Source organism: Lissotriton helveticus, chromosome 3_2 (genome assembly GCF_964261635.1).
Source record: "Lissotriton helveticus chromosome 3_2, aLisHel1.1, whole genome shotgun sequence".
In the NCBI taxonomy this organism is placed as follows: Eukaryota; Metazoa; Chordata; class Amphibia; order Caudata; family Salamandridae; genus Lissotriton; species Lissotriton helveticus.
This window is the reverse complement of record NC_136062.1, coordinates 277,308,043-277,330,748: the sequence shown is the minus strand read 5'-3', so window position 1 is coordinate 277,330,748 and position 22,706 is coordinate 277,308,043. Positions and strand designations below refer to the sequence as shown.

Here is a 22,706-nt window from a genome sequence, read left to right as displayed (position 1 = left end):
AATGAGGGGCGGGGCTTAAAGCCCCCTTCTGAAATCTCCTTCATCACAAGAGGCTCGCCGAGCATTGCTGTGCAACGCTACGCGAGACCTAAAAAGGGAGAGTGGGCGGTCCTGCTCGAGGGCAGGGGGGGAGTGGCTTGCCCACTGTTGTGCATGGTAAACAGACATAATATTGATTCCAAAATATCGTTTGGACAAAATATCGAGTAAAAAATATAGACTAGCCAAAATATCGACCAGACATAATATAGACTACAAAAATATCGAGTAATATCGATAATAATAGCCAAAATATCGAATCAAAAATATAGACTAGACATAATATCGACTAGATAGAAAATAAGGTAAGTTTTTAATATTTTTTAATAATTGTGTAATATAAATCTGTAGCGGGTTGTGGGTTTATAGGGGAATAGGGTGGGATGTAATTTAATTATAATTAATTAATCATGTAATGTAATTGTAATTGTTAATTAATTAATAAATGTTAATTAATTAAAATCTAATTGGTAATTAATTATAATAGAATAATTGATAAATAAATAATTTTTAGTGCATTATTTTCTATAGCGGGTTGTGGGTTTATAGGGGAATAGGGTGGGAGGTAATTTAATTATAATTAATTAATTATGTAAATTAATTATAATTGTTAAATAATTAATAATTGCTAATTAAATAAAATATAATTGGTAATTAATTATAATTGAATAATTGATAAAAAATTAATTTTTAGTAAATAATTTTCTGTAGTGGGTTGTGGGTTTTTAGGGGAATAGGGTGGGAAGTAATTTAATTATAATTAATTAAATATGTAAATTAATTATAACTGTTAATTAATCATTAATTGTTAATTAAATAAAATATAATTGGTAATACAAAATAATTGGTATTGGTAATTAATTTTAATTGCTATTTATATTTCTATTAATTATATATATATATGAAGTATTTACTTTCCCTACTGTTGCACCCACTGGAGTGGGAATAGTAATTTTTAACCTTACGCTATCCAACGCTTTCCCTACTGTTGCACCCACTGGAGTGGGAATAGTAATTTTTACCCCTACGCTATCCAACGCTTTTTCTACTGTTGCTCTCTTTGGAGTGGGAATAGTAATTTTAACCCCTACGCTATCCAGTGCTTTCCCTACTGTTGCACTCTTTGGAGTGGGAATAGTAATTTTAACCCCTACGCTATCCAGCGCTTTCCCTACTGTTGCACCCACTGGAGTGGGAATAGTAATTTTTACCCCTACGCTATCCAGCGCTTTCCCTACTGTTGCACCCACTGGAGTGGGAATAGTAATTTTTACCCCTACGCTATCCAACGCTTTCCCTACTGTTGCACCCACTGAAGTGGGAATAGTAATTTTACCCCTACGCTATCCAACGCTTTCCCTACTCTTGCACCCACTGGAGTGGGAATAGTAATTTTTACCCCTACGCTGTCCAACGCTTTCCCTACTGTTGCACCCACTGGAGTGGGAATAGTAATTTTTACCCCTACGCTATCCAACGCTTTCCCTACTCTTGCATCCACTGGAGTGGGAATAGTAATTTTTACCCCTACGCTGTCCAACGCTTTCCCTACTGTTGCACCCACTGGAGTGGGAATAGTAATTTTTACCCCTACGCTATCCAACGCTTTCCCTACTCTTGCACCCACTGGAGTGGGAATAGTAATTTTTACCCCTACGCTATCCAACGATCTCCCTAATTTAGCACCCACTGGAGTGGTTACATTAAATTTAAACCTTTTGCTATGCTACAGTAAATTTATTATATATGTTATATTAATTAATATGTATTTATATATATATATATGTATTAATTTTTTTATATATATTTTTTAAAGTTACATTAATTATTTAATAATGTTACATGTATTTAATAATGTTAATAATGTTTATATTAAATATATTTATTAATATATTAGTTGTAATTTAATTTAAAGGCATATAAATATGTATTTATACATATATATATGTGTATTATATTTTTTATATTTTTTTTAAAGTTACATTAAATATTTAATAATGTTACATTTCTTTAATAATTTTAATAATGTTTATATAAAATATATTTATTATTATAATACTTTTCAAATTATTTTAAAGACATATAAAAAAAACGATATTTTGACAGTCTATATTTTTAATACTCGATATTTTAAACTCGATATTTTTGTACTTACCTTTGTAAAGATAGGAACTCGATATTATGTTCCTCAATATTTTAGGTACTCGATATTTTAGGTACTCGATATTTTGGAAGTCGATATAATTTCAGTGATCCGTTTTGCATACTGACTGTTTGGTCGGCACCAGGACGGACCAAACATGCTCAGATGGAACGTATGCCTTAGCAAAAGATGCCTGAGAGACAGATTTCCATTGTCTCTTAGCCTGCCTAGTCTCTTTCATGGGTGCTAAAGGCTAACTAGTAGGATTCACATCTAAGCTCAGGGGAGTTGGTAAGGATCTTGTCTAAGGTATGACCTGCTGAATGGGTGGGATCCACCACAGTCTGATTGAGGCCAAGTATCTCCATATCGGCCACAAATTGGATTCACTGGGAGAAAGGATGTGTTGGCCAAGAGCTATACATGTCTGTGCATATATGTGAGTGAACATGTGTTAACTCACATATATGCACATCTATCTATATAAATAAAAATGTAAATGTTCGTTTGTTCAAAATCGCAAATCGAAAGTTCTTCACCAATTGCTTTGAAATTTTGACACAACGTCGGATTCGAATACGCACATGTTTTTATATACACAACGTTGGATTCCAATACGCGCGTGTCTTCATTTATCCTACTGTCTTCGTGTCATATAGAGTGCTGTTTGCAGAACCGTTTCTTAAGAGGTCATCTCAGCCTGGAGAGCCCTTTGACCATGTTCTCCTCGTATTGTTAATTGTAGCTCCAGTAGGCAAAGTTCTCTCACCCTTTCCTATCCTGGATATGATCTGTATCTTAAGATTAACATATTTGATTTAGGCTGCATCTGATTTATTGTAATACTCTGGCAACAACCTGTCAAAAGGACCACTTTCACAAACAAGTTTCACACACACTCACAACAGCACTCACTCACTACTGCCAGCACTGACTGTATCAGTCCGCCACTAACTGTTGCTTGTACCCACTGCTGTAGTCATTCACTCACTACTGCTTACTCTGGTACACTCATTTACACTCACTTATCCAGTAATATATTCCTTTAATCATTTACTGCTGCAGTCAGTCACTTTCGTACACTCATTCCTTTGTTCATGCGTTCACTTCTACTTTTCTGCACTCATTCAACCTTGTACAATCATTCTTCCGATACTTACTCATTCACTACTATACACAGTCACTCCTGAACACCCACAGATTAATTCCCATACTTATTCTCTGCTGCATTCAATCACTCCTGCTTAGTCCTGCTTTCTTTCCTATATTCACTCATTTGCTGCTGTTCTTATTCACACCTGAACACTTAAGCATCCATTCCTGAACTCACCCCACATTCATTCACTCATTCACTTCTGTACTCATTTACTGTTGCACTCATTCACTTATGTAAGGTCACTTCTTCCTTCCAGTTCTAACTCCATTACTGCAGTACTTAATCCTGTATCCTGATTCAAACCTGTACTTTCTCACTCATTCATTCTCCATGTAATCACTCCTGAACTCCCACACATTCAGTCCCATAATCACTCATTTTGTGTTGCATTTATTTACTCCCGCACATTCATGCATTCTTTTCTGTGTTTATGAGTTCACTGCTGCACTCCTTCACTCCTCTACATGTAGGCATTCTTTCCTGTACTCATTCCTCACTCTTTGAGTGTTGCACTCATGCACTCCTGTACACAAAAACCTTTTTTTTTCCTGGACCCAATGCATCCTTCATTAACTGTTTCAGTCATTCACTTTTGCCATCTCATTCTTTCTGGCACTCATTCATTCGCTGTTTAATCATATAAGCTCATGTCTTCCCCCCGTACTAGTTCATTCACTGCATTATTCATTCACTCCTTTATACATTTTCATGCATATACCTACCCACTCATTCACCTACACTCACATATGGATTCCTGCAAACTGAGCTGAACTGCAATGAGAGCACTTACATATATAAATGTATACACACACACACACACACACACACACACACACACACACACACACACACACACACACACACACACACACACACACACACACACACACACACACACACACACACACACACACACACACACACACACACACACACACACACACACACACACACACACACACACACACACACACACACACACACACACACACACACACACACACACACACACACACACACACACACACACACACACACACACACACACACACACACACACACACACACACACACACACACACACACACACACCCCCCCCCCCCCCCCCCCCCCCCCCCCCCCCCCCCCCCCCTCCCATATATAAACAGGCCAGAGTATTGGCTATGCCTTTTTTGGTTGCAGTAGCTTATCAGGATAGCTAGTAGTCGAACTTCTATGTCCTAATGTTAATTGATTCATTTGTACTCGTTTTTTGTGTACATTTTACTTATGCGCTGCTTTTCCTCTTTCCACTGTGCATGGATGAAAGCTGCTGCCGGTGTAGTGATCACCCGCCTGCACAGCCCTGAAACAACTGTCATCATTGACCATTGAAAAGTACAAGTTTGTCTGGTCTGGTTCCAATCACAGTTTGGCATCACAAGAGTTTCCTAAACCCAGAACAAAGCTACGGTTAAGTTATTGCAAACTAAACTAAACCGAGTCAACAATTTGACGTTGAAATGTTTATCCCGCAAATATAACCTCCTTAGCGTGTCAAATTAAGTTCACAAACAAGATTCATTACAGCATCTATCTTTTAAATAATATTAGGATCTTTCTTTGCAAAGTTAGTTCGTTTCTAGTCACAATTTCTATTTTTGGCCTCTGTTGTTGGAAGGCTATGGGTAAAAGTCAGGTGTTCCAATTCTTGGCATGGAGCCAGCCTTGCCATTGAATGACCCTTTATTTAACCTGATGTCCTATTTATCCATTTGCCGTGGTGCATCGAAGGAGTGATGTGAGCTTCAGGTCCCACAGTGATGCTGATTTAATCATTCATCCTCAGCCCACTGTTTATATACGGTGGCTTTCCTGTCTTACGGTTCCTCCTCATCAAGTAAGACTGCGTTCAGACAACATATGTGTCAAAATATGTGAACTTTGTCTAAGCATATCATCAGAATATGTTGGCTGAGGGCCAGATGTACAAACTTTTTTTTCGGTCGCAAATGGGATTTCGGCCCTTTTGCGACCGCACAATTGGTCAGCCCAATGTATCAACCCTATTTTGCAGTCGCTAATCAATTAGCGACTTGCAAAATAGGGTTATCAACTCGCTATTAGGAAGGGGCGTGCCGGGGGCGTCCCTTCCTGATAGCGACTCCAAAACCTATGTATGAATGTTTTGCGACGGCAATTGCGGTTGCAAAACACTCACAGTTTACCACCCTTCTGAGAAGGGTGGTAAACCACTTGAAAACGGGAAGGGGTCCCTTCCACTTTGGGAATATATGCACAAATATTTTATAAGAACAAGCAGTGGTCCCAGGGACCACTGCCTGCCCTTAAAAAATTAAACTGAATTGTTTAATTTTTATATCTTAAATGCATCCCGTTTTCCTTTAAGGAAAATGGGCTACATTTTTTAAAAAACTGCTTTACTGACAAAGCAGTTCCAGACATGGTGGTCTGCTGATCCCAGCAGGCCACCATCCCTGGGAGTGCCAGCTATTCCCAATGGGGTCGCAAGTTGCAATTGGTGACCCCATTGGTAATCGCAAACAGTGTTTGAGAAACTGTTGTATGTTGGATTTTGCAACTCCCAATCTGTAGCAATTTGAGAGTCACAAATTCCAACGGTCGTACATCGGGCCCCGAATTCATGGCGAGCTCACAGTGTGCTATCTGGACCCCTAAACGTGCCAGGGTACCGGATGGTGTCTACAACCTTAGGACATGACCACTCTGACTCCCCCAAGGAAATGGTGTTAACAGAGCTACCCTTTCTTGTTTACCATAGGCATGCCCAAAGGGAGACACAAGAAATACGCAATTTGGCATTTCAAACATTTATTGAAGCAATTGGATTCTCATGTAAAATAAATGAACTACAATTATTAGTTGAAGTAAACAAAGCATTGTTACCAGCATTACAGGAATGGCGAAGAAGAGGAATTATTCAACCGTTATAACTTTTTAATGATTATATAACTATGGGCGGTCGGTAACGGCCGAAAATCGGTATTTTCGGCCGTTACCGACCGGTATTTACGAAATGGTATGTAGGGCCACATATTTTACAGATTCGGTAAATTTACCGATCGGTAAATTTACCGAATCTGTAAAATACCGAATCGGTATTTTTACCTATTTGATACATTTGATATGTAGGTGGGACTCTTCTGAGTCCCACAACCCTTACCGAATCTGTATTTTACCATCAAATATATTTGATGGTAAAATACCGATTCCGGTGTGCATGCACATGTGTGCATGCACACCTGTGCCATATGACAGGCAGACCTGCCCTTAGGGCAGGTATGCCTGCCACATGGCACCCGAGCCTCTTTTGGGGGTGCCAGAGTGTGTCAAAGTGACACCCCCTGCACCCTTGTGGAATTCGGTATTTACTGATTCGGTAAATACCGAATCGGTAATGCCCATTCATTCCTATGGGCTGCAAAGCCCATAGGAATGAATGGGCATTACCGGTCGGTATTTACCGAATCGGTAAATACAGATTTTTACCGATTCGGTAAAAGGAACATCTGGATGTTCCTACATGTCCCCCATTCTTATTTACCGATTCTTAATTACCGAATCGGTAAAATTCGGTAATTAAGAATCGGTAACTGAGTCCTACCTACATCTGGCCCTATATGAATATATAACATGAATGAATTGAGATTTCTAGAACTCTAAGGAGAACTCTACCTAAACTGACTCAACTCTAGAGAGTGTAATGGGAAGTACATTCTGCCAGATCTCTTTCAGCAGCTAAACTCTCCATTAACCTCTATGTGTGATGTATCCAAAAATCCGCCCGGTTTAGAACAGGCGGCAGTCCTTTGCAGGATAGTGATGGAAGTCAGCAGGGCTGGGTCTAGTTCGTGCTATATGAAACTCCACAAAAAAAGTCACCATCTAAAAATATGTCAAGTTAAAACGGAAGCTTTTGTGCACAGGGCCTGTTGACACTCAACATTCCATCTATATTCACAGACCATGCAGGCCAGGCTAAAAGGAACCCTCGGCGAGCTGAACATTCATATCTATAGCCACATACAATAGTTGTTTGTGGAGAAATAATATTTGTGGGTACTCTGCCAGACCCAGAAGTATTTGAATATTTAATTATTTTATTTTCTGGGCTTATTGCAAAAATTAATAAGCCCTATTTTTGGAAAATGTTTCGTAAAATTGCAAATAAATAAAAAAATGATGGTTGACTCCCCTTTTGAACACAATTATTGGGATTTATAGTGATCGGGTTAGATCACATAGGCCGTTCCGGAGAGCACCAGGGATGCTCACCACAATTACTTGGTGCAAGTTGGAGCTGGCCCATGAGCCCAGTGGCCCAGGTGATTGGATGCCAATACTTACTGTTGGAAATGTAAACCAGTGCCATTCTGATTCATCCCTGGTTCCATAGGGGAGCAAGGAAACCTTGCACAACATAATGCTTAGTTCACCCTATTACCGGATGAAGGAAAGCTTCTCCTGCATGAATGGATGCAAATCGCATGTATATATGTTTTTGTGGTCCACTTCACTTGGTCAAAGCCTCAACACCATTTTAAAATGTCAAAAGCCTAGGATTTTCTTTTCAATTCACACCTGTCCCTCACCCTTCAGGTGCGATCTCACCTAAGGAGCCCATTTACAATTGTTCATGCACAAAAAGGTACAGTCCATCTCATAAACTAGACCACTAGTGGAGAAGACCACATCAGAAGCCATGTCATTCCAAGGCCCTTTAGTATAATGTATGCAGGTGGACACAAAATCCCATTAAAAGGTAAAAAATGAGAGTAGGAGAATGATCCTCGGCGTGAACAAAGTAGACAAAACCAGCTCGTAGTTAGATAAAGGATTGCAACAATTGCAATAACATGTACTAGAGAGAGTGGGGGTTGTCCCAGTGGTATCTGCAGAATCTGCAACTTAATATGCCCGCTGCTGAAAAGTCAAGCCTAGTGAGACACAGTTAGGCTGCCAGAAAAGCTTAAAAGAACAAACATGGAGGCAGGTCCTAGTCCCTGAGGCCTCTCTACTCTAGAATGCCTGAGAGCAGACAGTAAGATCAGAATCCACCCACCACCTATTCTGTTAATTCCATAAGGCTATGAGAAGCATCTCTTAGAAGTTATAGTTTCCTTATGCCAATGATAACCTACAGTATCCAACTTGAAGTTTTGTTTGTGCAAGGTTTGTCAAACAATACTATGAAGTGAGTAGAAGGTGGAAAGTTTGGCACTATACATTTTGTTTAAATTATGATCAACAGTCTTCATCACAATCACATTGCTGCAGGGCTGTATCACTTCCCAGAAAGCTCTTAATCATATTGCTGGCTAGTTTTGGCAGTTCGGATCACTACTTCTTCGCTTGACCGCCTTGCCAAACACACAGGTTCACGACTGCCCGCCCAGTCTCATTCCTCTTTATTCACATTCTTGCTCCAAAATTAACCACCAACAAACAGATATCTTCTTCCCTCTTGGCTTATATAAGTTGATCGATGAATGAATAAACAGATTTTAAAATTCTACATAGATGTAGATGACTGTATGATAAGTTTACGGTTGAATCGATTAATACTTACTATTCGGAGGTTATTTTTACCTTTCTGACCACTCGTTTTGCAGATTTGTTTACAATATCAAATTGTGCTACCGTATACTGTTGTTTGGTGGTGTTACATGTAGAATGTGTATTGTATCTTTTTTGTATTTGTATTAAGTATAGTTGCCGCTAGTGTATATCTTTATTTTTTCTTGTTCTGCAGTGGAGCCTGTGTGGACCACAGTTGCTGATGGAAGGGTCAAGATTAGGATGGACCCTTCTTGCCTACAGCCACCCTTAACTGTGCAGCAGATGTTCAAGGAGACTGTGAACAAATATGGGACTCTGAATGCTCTTGCAAGCAAAGAAAATGGCAAATGGGAAAAAATAACCTTTTCAGAATATTACCAGCTGTCTTGGAAAGCAGCTAAAAGCTTCCTTCATGTAAGACTAAGACATATATCTATTTTGTGAGATGTGCCGTGTTTTAAAGGGCAACTTATATTATTCATGCTTATAAACACTAATCTCAGTTTAGGATTAAGATTTATGAAAAGAAATTCTGTATATTTTGCATGCATAAGTATCACAGACCTGTAAAACTGAATTGCATACAATTGGCTCTTGTCTGTAGTAGAACAGGTGCGCCAGAATTGGTAGAAATAAATGCTACCTATAGGAATTCGTAGCAGCTCAGGTTAATTCAATCATTTTAATCCATCACTGTTTTGCTATGTGGGCCTTCATTAATTTGAGTAGTGTGCCCGGATATTGGTTTAGAGCGAGCAGTTCAATGGGTACTCAGGCTTCACCTTACCAATGATGTGAAAAGAGTTACAAATGCATCTACTGTTTCTTGTGCCCGGGTGAGGGGGAATATGGCCAAGGACTTGCAGTTTGCACTGGACTGCTGCTATTGGGGAATGGTATAGATTGATTTCCATGTGGGTGGAGTTAGTTATTGATGGCACATGCGAGATAACAAAACAACAGAATGCAATGGCAACAAGAGGAGTGTGTGAAATTTGCAAAAGATTTTTTGTAATACGCCTAATTTTCGCATAAAGTACATGCAGTTTACACAAAAGAGAAAGTGTCTATTTGCATGACATTTTCTGCTCGAATCAGACTTCCCCAAATATAAACTAAAGAGAAATTTCAGAATGGTGAAATATGTGAACTTTTATGCAAGATTGTTCTAACATGATAAAAAAAATAATACAGGTCGAGAAATATTACAAAAGGAATATTCGCCAGCTCTTAAGGTTCCCAAAACCCCGATTGTGTCTGTGGGTCTGTCTGACAGAGTGCTCCGCAGCACCTCTGTTCTCGATCAGCTATTGTGTGCGTTGTGTCAGTGACAGGTCAGCTATTCGGATAAGTCGGACAATTTCCCTAGCTAAACCTAGGCTAGTTATACTGTTTTCCAGGTCAGTGTACCACCCCCCAAATGTTGCAAGTGTAGGGATCCCCAATTTCGATTGGTCAAAAGAAAAGGACAGGTCATCACACCACCTAAGATTCGAGCTTTCTCAAGCTCCTTATTTGCATTAAATACGCCCCTTGAATTTCAGTTTCTCATGATGTCTTCAGTTCATAAAACAATGAATGTTCTATTTACAAATACATTGTAATTCTCTGGAGTTCGTAAGGTGAAGTTCCCAGGAGCATCTTCTCAGTCAGTCAGCTCCTTGGCTTCAATTCAAAGGTCACCGCTGTGGGGACTCGCAGATCTCGCGCAGACTCAGTTTCAAGAAAGATGGAATGCAGAACTTTATTTCATAAAGGAGCCATAAAATAAAATGTATACTCTGTATACCATGAACTTCTACTCTATACCCATTACTTTATAATAAACTATAGCTTTAGTGATTGAGCAGAACGGACAGCATAGCAAAAGCAGCACTGCAAGCTTCAGGCATGTGAAAACACAAAGCAGCCATCTTAGCTCTAATTCGCAGATGCAAACAGTTTCCCACCAAGACTGCAAGTACGTCACGTCACATGGGTATGACCGACGCATGCTCAGTAGAAATTCCCGCGTAGCAGCAGCCATTTTAGGTTGCAAGCATATTAGGATTAGTAAACACATAGGCAAGCTTCTCTCGGACACCCCAAAAGTGTCGGAAAAGGGACAAATTAATAAGACAAACATATTGATTAATGAATTAACGTTATTTGAGGTTCATGAGTTCAAGCAAGTGGCTTTACATGCGAATCCTTGCTCCATCACATACAATGAGAAACATGGCACTAATGACATTTTTTAAAAATAATGAACGAGCTACTAAGTATTCCACTGGAGAGCTGAATGACAGTTTTAAATGTACAATATATATATTAAATGTAGTTGTTTTATAGCTCTACCTCTTTGAGTCTCTTCTTGATCTCCTAATTGTAACATTGGGGACTGCAACACCTATAAGCAAATCTTTATTAAGGATAAAGATTATGTTAGCAATAGCGATATAAGACTTAATATAATTGAGCAATGCTTAGCATATGAAACCTATGCGTGTGTTTATGGCTGTTTGACAATCAGTAAACACATATGTGGTGCACACATACCAATTTAAGCGCAGTGTAGTAAAGAGTGAGGGTTGAGGACAGGGCTGCTGCTATTGATTAAAGTTTTATACTATCAGGTCCAATTACACTGCTTAGAACATACACTGTCAACAGATGTTTTGACTGCTGGATTGGGTTACTCAACCATGGCCTTCTTCAGGACCTTAACATTAATAATTACTCCCAAAAAATAACAAAATGGCAGTAAAATAACACAATTCTCCATCCAGTAGGGCTAATTGATGCTAGAAGAAGCCTCGGTTTGGAGTCAGTCATTTTTTATCAGTTTTGAGTGTTCAGAATGGATTGCGCTCAGTGGCAATTATCATTATCTTAATAACAGCATGAACTACATACATCACACAGTCAATGTAATAAACTTGGTTTGATGGCAGTGAATTAATCACTGAATGCTCCCTTTATCATGAGATGCTGTGGTTAGAAGTGTGCTCTGATGACAGTGATCAAACCAGGTGATCTAGTACCATGTGCCAGTGTAAAATCAGACGCAAGTCCACTCTGGTGTTTGCATGCCCAAGTACCACAAGCTTTTAGCTCGTGGTAGTTAGTGGTGCTAACAACAGCACTACTGGTAATAACATGTGCAAAATGGGTACAGTGACGGTTTTTCTAAATGATTCCATATTTTCAGCCCAAATCTGTCAGTTGAGTGCAAAAACACTGTGATCACACATTGCAATTGCTGTATGCATCACAGTATTTGTGTGCTTGTTTTTACAGAACTTGTCAAAATGAGCAAGTACATGATATTTCTGGGAAGTGTATTTTGTCACTCAATGCAAAGTTAGCATTGAGTTACAAGAAAGATACTTTCTTCAAATAAATATTGTGTTGTGATCAAGATTTGTAGATAAAATGCCACCTATTTCAAGATTGTGCAAGTGTGCACTTCCATCTGTAGTTCTGCATCTATAGTGGTGTGCAGTGGCGGTTTTTCCATTTGGGCGGTGGGGCGTTGCACCAATAATAATTATGAGGCAATTTATTCGAGCGGCGCGTTAATAAAAGTTTTATAAATTAACGCGCCGCTTGAATAAATTACCCGATAATTATTGCCCTGCTGCGGCCGCGGTGTCAAGCGCTTCACTTATGTGTCACAGTATGCACTGTCTGACACTGGGTGGCGCTGGAGTGCCGGCACAGTGCGCACTGCGCATGTGGTGTTTGCCCGACTGCCTTTATGCAGCAAGCAAACTAAATGGATTTTTAGAAAGCGAGCACTGCAGAGTACGGGGTATGCCTATGCCACATACCCCAGTGCTTGTAAAAAGGGCGGATTTTTTTTGTGCTCAGTCCAATCCTGATGCTCTCCTCTAAAGAGGGCAGCGTAAGGATTGGCTACTGTAGTCCTGTGTGCGTGCAGTCCTGCCTGCAAGAAATGAATTTGAAAACGGCGCTCGGCGGGAGTCAAGCTGGCTGCAGTGGCACGGGAGTGGCAGCCTCCTGGTCATCATATCGGTCATGAAGAACAGGAAACCCAGAAACTCAGGTAAGGACGCCGGGCGCCTTTTTGCTGAGTAATATGGAGTTGCCAACGTTTGAGGCAAGTTTGGTTGAATTTTGGATGTTTTTGAATGTGGGGGGTGGGGTAAGTTCGTGAGAAAAGTCGTACCCGTTCCGGTAGATCGAGGAAGTTGTGGCTTGGTGAGGTTGTTGGGAATCGCTGGAACTATGTTCCCTGAAAGTGTGATGAAGATTGAAGCAGTGGAAGTGCTTATTTTGTGATTGTGAGTTGGACGCGATTTTGAGGCCTAGTCACGGTTATGCGTTTTTACGTGATTTGGGTGTCGAATTTGGGGGTGTTCCAGCTAGTTCTAACACGGTTTGGTGGGTCGGGAGGTATGTTGCATACGAGAGCCACAGAAGGGGGTTTTAGGTGTGAGGAATGGGGTTTATGGTTCGAGGATAGGCTTTAGAGCTGGGCTCGGGTTTAGGTCTAGGCATAAGGGTTTGGGGCTAGTGTTTGTGGCTTAGAGTTGAGGTTTATGGCTAGGTATTAGGACTTAAGGCTGGGCGATGGGGTTTAAGGCTTCATTTTATGGTTTAGGGCTCATGGTTGGTGTTTATGGCTAAGGATTAGGGCTTGTTAATAGGGATTATGGCTCAGGGTCTCTTTATTTATGCCATAACTACACTTTCACAATTGCTTTATCAACTCTCTTGCTTCCTCAAATTTACTTAAATGCACCATTTGCCTGCTCTTTTTTCGGGGGTGAGGGAAGGGGCTTGAGGAGAATCTCCTCGAACCCCACCAAATGGTGGCTGGACTCACTTGCTACACCTACACGCTCTCGCCTCCGGGGCACTCATACAAAACTTTTACGCCCTACCACCTTCAAATGTCACCAGCCGCCACTGGTAGTGTGCATTTGTGTGTTCGTGTAACCCCTGCAACCAATATGCAGTTACAAAGTGTCTGAACATCTCGTTTATTTTCCTGTTGGAATGGAGTTGCAAGGAGGAGGTAGATATCTACAGACCCACTCCCTTCCTCACCACTTCATGCTCTCATTTGTTTTAGCTCGCCTGGGGGGAATAAACGTAGCTTCTCATCAGTGAAGACCTTAGAATGTTCATCAGAGCACCTGCATTTAAGAGAGGCTCTTGGTTCCCCCTTTGAGGAGGAAAAACTTAACATCAAGGAGTGTGAGATGCACTGGACATTGACTGGGATTGTGACTTCCGCCAGCTTTCCAACTCTGTGTATACAATCTGCAGCTGCCCAGCAGCTCACCAATCATTTTCTAAGCGTTGACCCACTTCAACACTTGCTGATGTGGTGCCCACTTTCTCCTTACTAGGCCTAAACCCACACCCTTGCTGATGGTCTGTTTGCCTGACCAGCTTCTGGAGACCCTGCCCTGCATGGAAGCCCCATGTCAACCCAAGAAGTCAAGGAAGCCTGATGATGGCCTTAGCCCACTTTACTCCTTCAAATGAGATAAAGGCAAGCTGCCATTGATTCAACATCGATAACAGTGCGCTTCTCTTTGAAACCTCATACTAGACAGGGAAGGCTGCCTGAAACATTGATTGCTAGAAGTGCAGCTGAGATAGTGGTTACTCAGTCTGATGAGCATAAGGATTTCAAATGCAAAAGGAACAATTGATGGACAGAATGCTGCACAATGTCAAACCTTCACCCCAGTACAGAGATCGGGTCTAAACTCATCGTTTTTTGCTCCCTGTTCCTTTGCAGTTCAGACTTAGCAATATGCAAATCAGTGTTGACCCTGTTCCCCATGGGAACAGTCCAGCCCAAACTGCCGGGCTACGTTCTCCCTGGACTGCAAACAAGCATCTTGGCACCAGGTTCGGAGCATCACCCCTCATCCGCCTGGCTGGCTTGACTCCAGTCGCATGGAGAGCACAGGACACACATCTGGGTATACCCGTCCAACTCGGGGTGACAAATGCAGCAGCCCGAGGCCACTGCAGGTGGCCACTCAGGAGGGCGGCCCTCTAGTGGCATCGGGCTTCCCCCCCCCTCTATGGGGGTGGGGGTTGGCCTGGGGAGGAGTCCCCAGGCCAAGGGTCCCCAGTCCCCTCCAGGGTCGCGGGCGTGCTGCGTCATGTCCGGTGCGCCAGGCAGGGTGAGGGGTACATAAGTTCCCCTCACCATGTTTTCGGCCCCTTGCTGCACCGGACACGCCACAGATGCCAGGGAACTGGACACGCTGTCTCCCACCCTACCGCTTACCCAGCGTGTTGGCGAAAGGAGGCATGGCAAGAACTTTATAATGTTGTACTTTTTCAATGCAGGCGGAGTTACAGGTCGATCTGGAAGCAAATGGGTACAGAAGGGGTGCCAGAGCCTAACCCCAAGAGCCTCATGGGAGGTTTCTGAAATCTGTGTCAGCGCCCCGTTAGTCCTTCGGGCGGTTGTTGGCCTGAGCAACCGGGGGCTTGCCTAGCTACGCTCCGCCCTGAAAGGGACGTGAGTATAAGGGACCAATGGTCACGTGATCCGGGAAGGGGATTACCTGAAGGTCAGTACAAGGTGGTTCGCCACAGTGCTGCTTGGCTCATTAGGCGGGCAGGTGGCGAGAATGCTGCCTGCCTTTGGCTCGCCCGTAAGCTAACCCACCAGATTACATAACGATATATGTAATAAACCTGCAGCTGTTTTTCCCAAGTCTAAACTTGTGTGGTGTGAATTTATTTGCAGGATGCATGCTAAGGGGGGGAGGAACCTTTGCCATGATGGTACTATGCAAAAAGAACAATTGATGGACAGATTCCTGCACAATGTCAAACATTCACCGCAGTACAGAGATCTGGGCCTAAATCCGATGTTTGCCTATATCTGGGTCTGAACTGAGGTGGCGAAGTGAGCTAAAGATCGATGATGGATTCAACTCAGATCTGTGACTGGGGGTGAGTGTCTGAAAAGTTTCAGCGCTCCGTCCATCATCTCCTTGTGTTTGCTTTGTTCGCCCTAAGTTGGCAGGGTATGCCCAGACGTGAGTTCCTTGCTCACTTTGTCACTAGATTCAAGCTAGGTACATCATGAGATTTGCCAACAACAGATCTTGTGCACAGTATATATTTGTGAACATTGCATATTGTTTAGCCATTACTTACAGTACTGTATTTTGTTTACATTTGCTCCAACTGCTACCTGTGAGTACACATGAGGTCCACAGTTTCACTATGAGATTACCGGTTCATTGGAACATTACTGTAGGGCATTTGCAATTGTGGTGTGTTTTGTGTGTTTCAGTTAATTTGCCTACCTGTGCCTACAGTAATACATTTAAGATGTGTGATCTTGTACCAACTTAGAAGCAGCATGAATTCTTTCTTTTGCTTTCGCAGCTGTATTGTCCTCCACTTGGACTCACCTGGAGCATCCTTGCTTGAGATGAGTCTCAGGCTACTCGCCCTCATCACCCTAGGGAGTCAAGACTGCTAAAATGACCCTGTTACCAACGGAGTCCCATGAGTGCCGATTGCTAGGGGCCCGAACACTCTCTGATTTCGAGAGCCCTATTGCATGCTGTGATGTTGCACCTTCAGTCATGCACAAGACAACAATGTTCCGTCACAGAATAATGCAAACAAGTTGTATAGGTCTAGGAGAAGCTACCCAGTACTAATGCCCCAGTGGTCAGCTTACAAATATACTGCACAGTGTCATTATGAAATGAACAAGACGCAGTGCAGAAGGGGATAGTGCAAATATTGGATTTGAATGAAATTCCACAAAAATAATAAGAGTAGTGAGACAGGAATCTATCAAAAACAAGAGTGTTTATGCAACTGGAGAGTACTCTGGCTAGTGAGTACCAGCACTTCCCTACTTAAAGCATTGTACAGAGTGCTACCTCTGCATAAGCGGAAGTGGCGCAGTGCTCCAGGCGCTCCTATTTTACGTGACCTTTCCTGCACCCAGCAGCCTGCTGAATATCACCGCGATCTGCTTAAGTTAATTGGCTTTTTATTTCGGTTTGAATCTGTTTAGAATAAAATTAAAATGCCCATTGAATCAGTGTAACAGTACGAGTCGGTGCATGTGCTGCAGGCAACACCGGTAGGAATCACAGAGAGCGGTTGCCTCTCTGTTGTTTTTCCGATCAGCCCTGCATGCTGTAGCTCATACACTAACTTGTAGTCTTTCAGTTAATGCGTATGCACACAGTGTGATTTAAGTCTGTCTTTAGTCTGTCTTAAGTTTGTCTTAAGACAAACTTAAGACAAAATCCTAACTTCTGTGAATACCAAAAGTAGTAAGTTTAGGATTATGTCTTAAACTAATTCTGTGAATCGAGCCCAGTGACTTTGGCTATGTAAGGCATCCTTACTCCGAGGAGGAAGCCCCTCTTTCAGTAATCTCCTACGGGTTTCCTTCCAGGTTGACTGACCTGACCCCCTTGCTACTCGCGGGCTGAAGCATTCGACCCTCGACCGGGGAGTGTCTGCTGGCAACGTGGGGTGGGCGGGGTGCAGAAAGTTGCCCTCTCTGGCCCTCTACCAGAGTTACGATAGGCAAGGAATGAGGCGGAAGGGCGCCCTATCTGGTAACCAGGGATGAAGGCAGCAGCTCGGCAGCTGAAACCCAAAGTTAAATGAACATGAGTGAACAGAGAACATTGTGGTTAGATTGCCTATTTGGAGAGAACAGCGCAATCAGATATTATACATGATATGAAACCCAAACCGAGACTCAAATCAACCGAGACACAAAACAAATTCTCCCTTCACTTTGTAACTGGCCTGCGACCAGGTAGAGCCGAAGGGGGGCACGCAGTAGTAGGGCAAGAAGTGCCCAGCGCATACCCGGAGACACTGCAAGGACGTCCCTCAGGGCCAGACCCAGTAAGACAGAGCAGCATTCACCCAGCATCCAGAATCTGCAACATAGAGAGACAGCAAGGCAGAGCAAATAATGCACGCAGTGAGCACAGTCTCAAACAGCGCAGTCACTGACAGTATGGGGAGATATTGAAAAGTATACTACCAAAGCAACAAATACTAGGCCAATAAAAGAGATCAGGAGAGCAGCAAAAGCAGCCATCAGCAAGATAAAATGGCCCCAGTAGACAGGGGAGGTGCTGGCTCACACAAAGCCCAAGAGAGGACCCAAGGAGGGAGGCGAAGCAAAGGCAAGAGGACACCCAGATAGTTACAAAATCTATCAATATGTGCTGTGAAAAGCCTGGGGAAATATGAAGCAGGAGCAGTCAGAGATGTGACAGCTACTCAGAGCCGGTGGAAGCGTCCAGCCCCAGAATGGAGGCAGAGAGAAAAACGTAGAAGGCAGGGAAGCAACGTGGTCAGACCTCAGACCTCCGCACGAGGGTGAAAGCAGGTGGACGCAGCAGCAGTCAGCTATTCCAGAGCCGCATCCTCTCCACCAAATGTAGAATTCTACTAAAAGAAATACAACTCTGTCAGCACATATGATGGAAGAGAAAATGTATTTATGTGTAACTCGAGGGGCCAGGCAGCTAGAGGCCGAATGTCCAATAAGGGGAAGTCTCACACAAGCTTTTATTCTTGTAAACCATAAACAAAGGGCATTATGATTTATGCAATACATGTCCAGTAAAAATACAAGATTAAGACACTTTCTCAGAAATAAAGCACAGGGCATCTACTGCCCATCAGCAGCCTTGGCAGGTTACACAAGTAAAGAACGCCAGGTCAATCAAAAGAGGCCAACACTGCATGATACCAGCATGGTGTGAGGTGGTGGGGCTGTTGCTACCCCACATGTCCTTTGCTTGTGATAGTTGGGACTTCCCAAGCTAATGCAATGTACCGTAACTGTAAATGTGATCGAAATGATCTGTAACATTAGTCCAAACAGGGGCACATAAGCTTTTCCACTTCTAAATATGTTGTGGCCAAGTGCCTGCTGCTAAGCTAGCATCTTGTACTGCTTAAATGGGGTTCTTGAGCAAGCCTTGTGTTGCGAAGGCAGCTTACTTTCAGCAACTGCAAATTGTTTTGTCTAAGTCTTTCCGATGCATATTCTACAGGCCTTAGGCAGGCATTTAGTATTATAAAGCAGGTAGTCCAGCTATGCTAGAGAATAATTATAAAAATGGCTTCCACTGCATTAGTCATAGTCCTATGTGTTCACAACTTCTCTCACAGCACACTCCTAAGGAGAACACCCCCACTCACCGCCTCTTGCCTGCATGCCTTCTTCGTCTGAGCTAAAGCGTTGAAAGGCCCCACAATGTCCACAGATACCTTATTCCAATGTCAGTCCAGTACCTTCGCTGCGACAAAGGAGAGTTATGGTGACCTTACTTTTGTCACAACCTGCACATTGCACACACTCCTTAACCACACTCTCCACCATGTGGTCAATACGCGGGCACTAGCAACATTTCCTCACAGGGGCCTTGTCCTATTCCTCCCTAGTTGACCCTCATGTGCCAAATTAACAGTTTTGTCCTGCAAACCTTCAGGTAGCAACAATCTTTCACCCCTACAAAGATATTTCTCCACAAGTGTGAGTTCTTCTTTGACCATCAAAAAGTTCTCAACCTCCATCACACACAATACTCTTCTTCTCATGCTCGCCTTCACAACATATCCTTGGACCAGTACCTTAGTGCTATCCTTATCCACTGCTTCAGCCCACTCGGCCTTCGTTATAGCCTACTCTTGCACCCATGCACCCTGACTTTATCCTCCTCACCGCTATCCTTCTTCACAGGAAAGCTGGATAAACAATTTGCAGTCTTGTTGCTCGACCCACTCAAATACTGTACCCGGTACTCACTCCTTCCACCCACCTATGAATTCAAGGCGTGGCTCTTTCACTACCTTTACAAGTGAACAACATCACTAAAGGTTTATGGTCAGACCTAAAAACAAAAGGTAAACACCACAAATATAATTTGAAGTGAGCTATGTCCCATGTGCATGACTGTACCTCCCTCTCAATAACCAAATAATTCCCTTCAGACCCTTTTAAAGCTCTGGAGGCAAACACCACCACCTTCTACTCTCCCTCGACAACTTGCGACAATACTGTTCCAAGGCCTTTTAAACTTGCATCTGTTAAACTTGCTACCGTTTTCTTATTGATTGAGAAATGTTCCAGCGTGGGCAACATCCCAATATGTCTTTCAATCGCATCAAAAGCTGCTTTACACTCCTCTGACCACACAAACCTGTCACCTTTTTTAACCTCTTCGCTGTGCCGCGAATTCTGCCACGGCGCGGGGAGAGCTAGGGGGTGGGCGTGGCGCTTTGGTGCTCATGATGGCTTTACACCACCATGAGTCATGGGCCGCGTGTGCTCATGACAGCGAGGTGCCATCATGACCCCGCCTGCTCATTCATTCACCAGCACAGCCAGGGAATTAGTGCCGCGTGGGCAGAGCGGCAACGGCATGACGGCTCCACGCTATCATGAGCACATGCCTACCGTGACTCATGATGGCGTGGAGCCGTCATGAGCACCCAAGAGGTTAATAATAATCTTATTAGTTGAACAACAGATGCAAAGTTCTGAATAAACTTGTGAGAATAGTCAGCCAATCGAAGAAAGGAGCAGGCCTCATCCTTGTTGGTAGGTTCTGGGGCCTCCACTATTGATCTAGCTAACTCAGGCTTTGGGCTACTGCTATCTCTGGAAATGGTATATCCTAGATAAGACACTGTTGTAACTCTAAACTTACACTTCTACACTGTCAAACCAAAATCGCGTAACCTGGCTCGAACCTCAAACAATTTCCTTTCATGTTCCTCGTCATCCTTACCGTAGACCAGAATGTCATTCTGGGAAATTTTGACTTGGTCCACTGCTTCCAAAATTGTCGTCACCCCCTCTGGAAACAAGCCTCAGGTGATGCAAGCCCAAAAGGCATGCGGAGATACCTGTAAGCCACCAGAGGGGTGACAAACGAGGTAAGGGGTTTCGACTCTTCACTTAACATCACTTAATGATGGTTCGCTGCTGAAAAATCCATCACACTGAACAAGTACGCTCCCCTAAACATAGACAACTCCTGTCCACTGTTGGGCAATGTCTGCCTATCCACGCACATGTTCCCTTTAAGGTCCCTCAAGTCAACACACATCCTCAAACTTTTTCTATTATACCCTTGGTTATCAAAAGTACCAGAGTCACCCATTCTGAGGACTCAATTTCCTCAAACACTCCTAACTCCAACAACTTACTCAACTCTTTTCTCAAAAGATCCAACATCAGATGTGACACTTTCTTCACCTTATGCACCACTGGTTTTGCTCCCTCCCTCAACCTGATCTCATGCTCAAAATTAACCAACTTCCCTAATTTTTGTCCAAGCACCTCAGGAAACTTCTTCACAATGCCCTCATTATCCTGTGCACAATCCACTAACATAACCTGCTCCTGACATTCGGGTTAAGGGTGATATCCTGATTCGTCTGGTGTCTCCACTCCAACAGTCAATCTCCTCTCTTTGCCACATACACCTTTCCCCATGTCGTCCAACCCTTGAAATTAATTCACATGAGCACATACCACAACACTTCAGTAGTCGCTCCTCTTTACCCAAAAGGTTTGATGTTGGTTGGATCAATTCAATGCCCTCTGCACAATACACCTTTTCCCAAATGTGATCACCCACCAGGGTATAGAAAGACCCTGAATCTGCCGAAACGGTCAACTGTTTCCTTCCAATCATCAGTTCACACTCTGGCATGTCCACCCTGTCTTTATCACAGGAGACTTCTATCCAAATCACTACTCTGTAATGGTAAACACAAAATTCCTCACACTTTCCTCAACCTCTTCAAGGTGATACACCACCTTGCTCTCAGCATTGATGTCTGTGGGGCCCTTACATTCTCTTGCAAAGTGCCCCTTCCTTCCATACTTCCTACAAATAGCATTTTTTGCAAACCAATTAGGGTAATTTGCTGTGCGCTGTCCATTACCACATCAATAACATTTGAAATTCCCATTGTCCAATTTATTTTTCCACTCCTTCACGCTCCACTAATCCTTCTTTTTGTCTTTCTTGGAACCAGTAACATTAGAGACTGTTCCTTCCTCACAATCAACCTTCGGCGTTTCTTTCACCCAACATGCTGTGTGCTCAGTTCCTTCTATAATGGCAATAGCTTCCTTTAAAAAAGGATCTTTCGCCAAAACCCTTTCTTGTACCTTAATATTGTTTGTACAACATACATGTTGGTTACAAACTAATAAATCAGTAAGATCACCAAACTTGCATGTCCTTGCCAAATTCCTTAGGCATGCCACATAACTCCTTATGCGTTCCTTATTGGCATGTAAAAAACATAGCCAAATTTATCAGCGTTCCGAAATGCAATTCTAACATTTTCACAGACCTTTTCGTATAAATCCCTGGCAACATCCTCATCATGCCCCACTGGGATATCTTCCAAATTTTCATAAGCATTTCTGCCCTCCACCCCAAGATTGTATACTAAAACACTTTGGGCCTCATAACGATGTTGGTCAGAAAGGCTCTGAACAGCATTCGGATACCGACTCATAAACATTTCCGACCAACCGATTACGATAGAAGGTATCAGTATGGTCTTTCTGACTCTGTTCGACCGGCATACGGAGACTCCGAGTCAGTCGGAGCCAAATTGCACAGGTCTATGGACGGCGTTTTCGAACTATGCATTACGATGTTGGATTTGGACAGCCTTCCCGAATCGGTCTGTCCGACACAAAACGGCTGTCGAAAACTGACTTTGGTGGTCTGTAGCAGACCCCGCTTCACTTGGAGGCCACCGGTTGGG

General features: G+C 42.8%; 1 protein-coding gene across 6 annotated transcripts in view; it reads left to right on the top strand.

Annotated features, from left to right (window-relative positions):
- ACSBG1 (acyl-CoA synthetase bubblegum family member 1) overlaps positions 1-22,706 on the top strand; it is a 722,575-nt gene that overhangs the window by 498,036 nt on the left and 201,833 nt on the right. For all 6 annotated transcript variants that reach the window (XM_078685209.1, XM_078685211.1, XM_078685213.1 and 3 more), the window contains one exon: positions 9,112-9,332. In XM_078685209.1, coding sequence (XP_078541335.1) covers positions 9,112-9,332 — 221 coding nt within the window. The remainder of the gene's footprint in view (positions 1-9,111; positions 9,333-22,706) is intronic.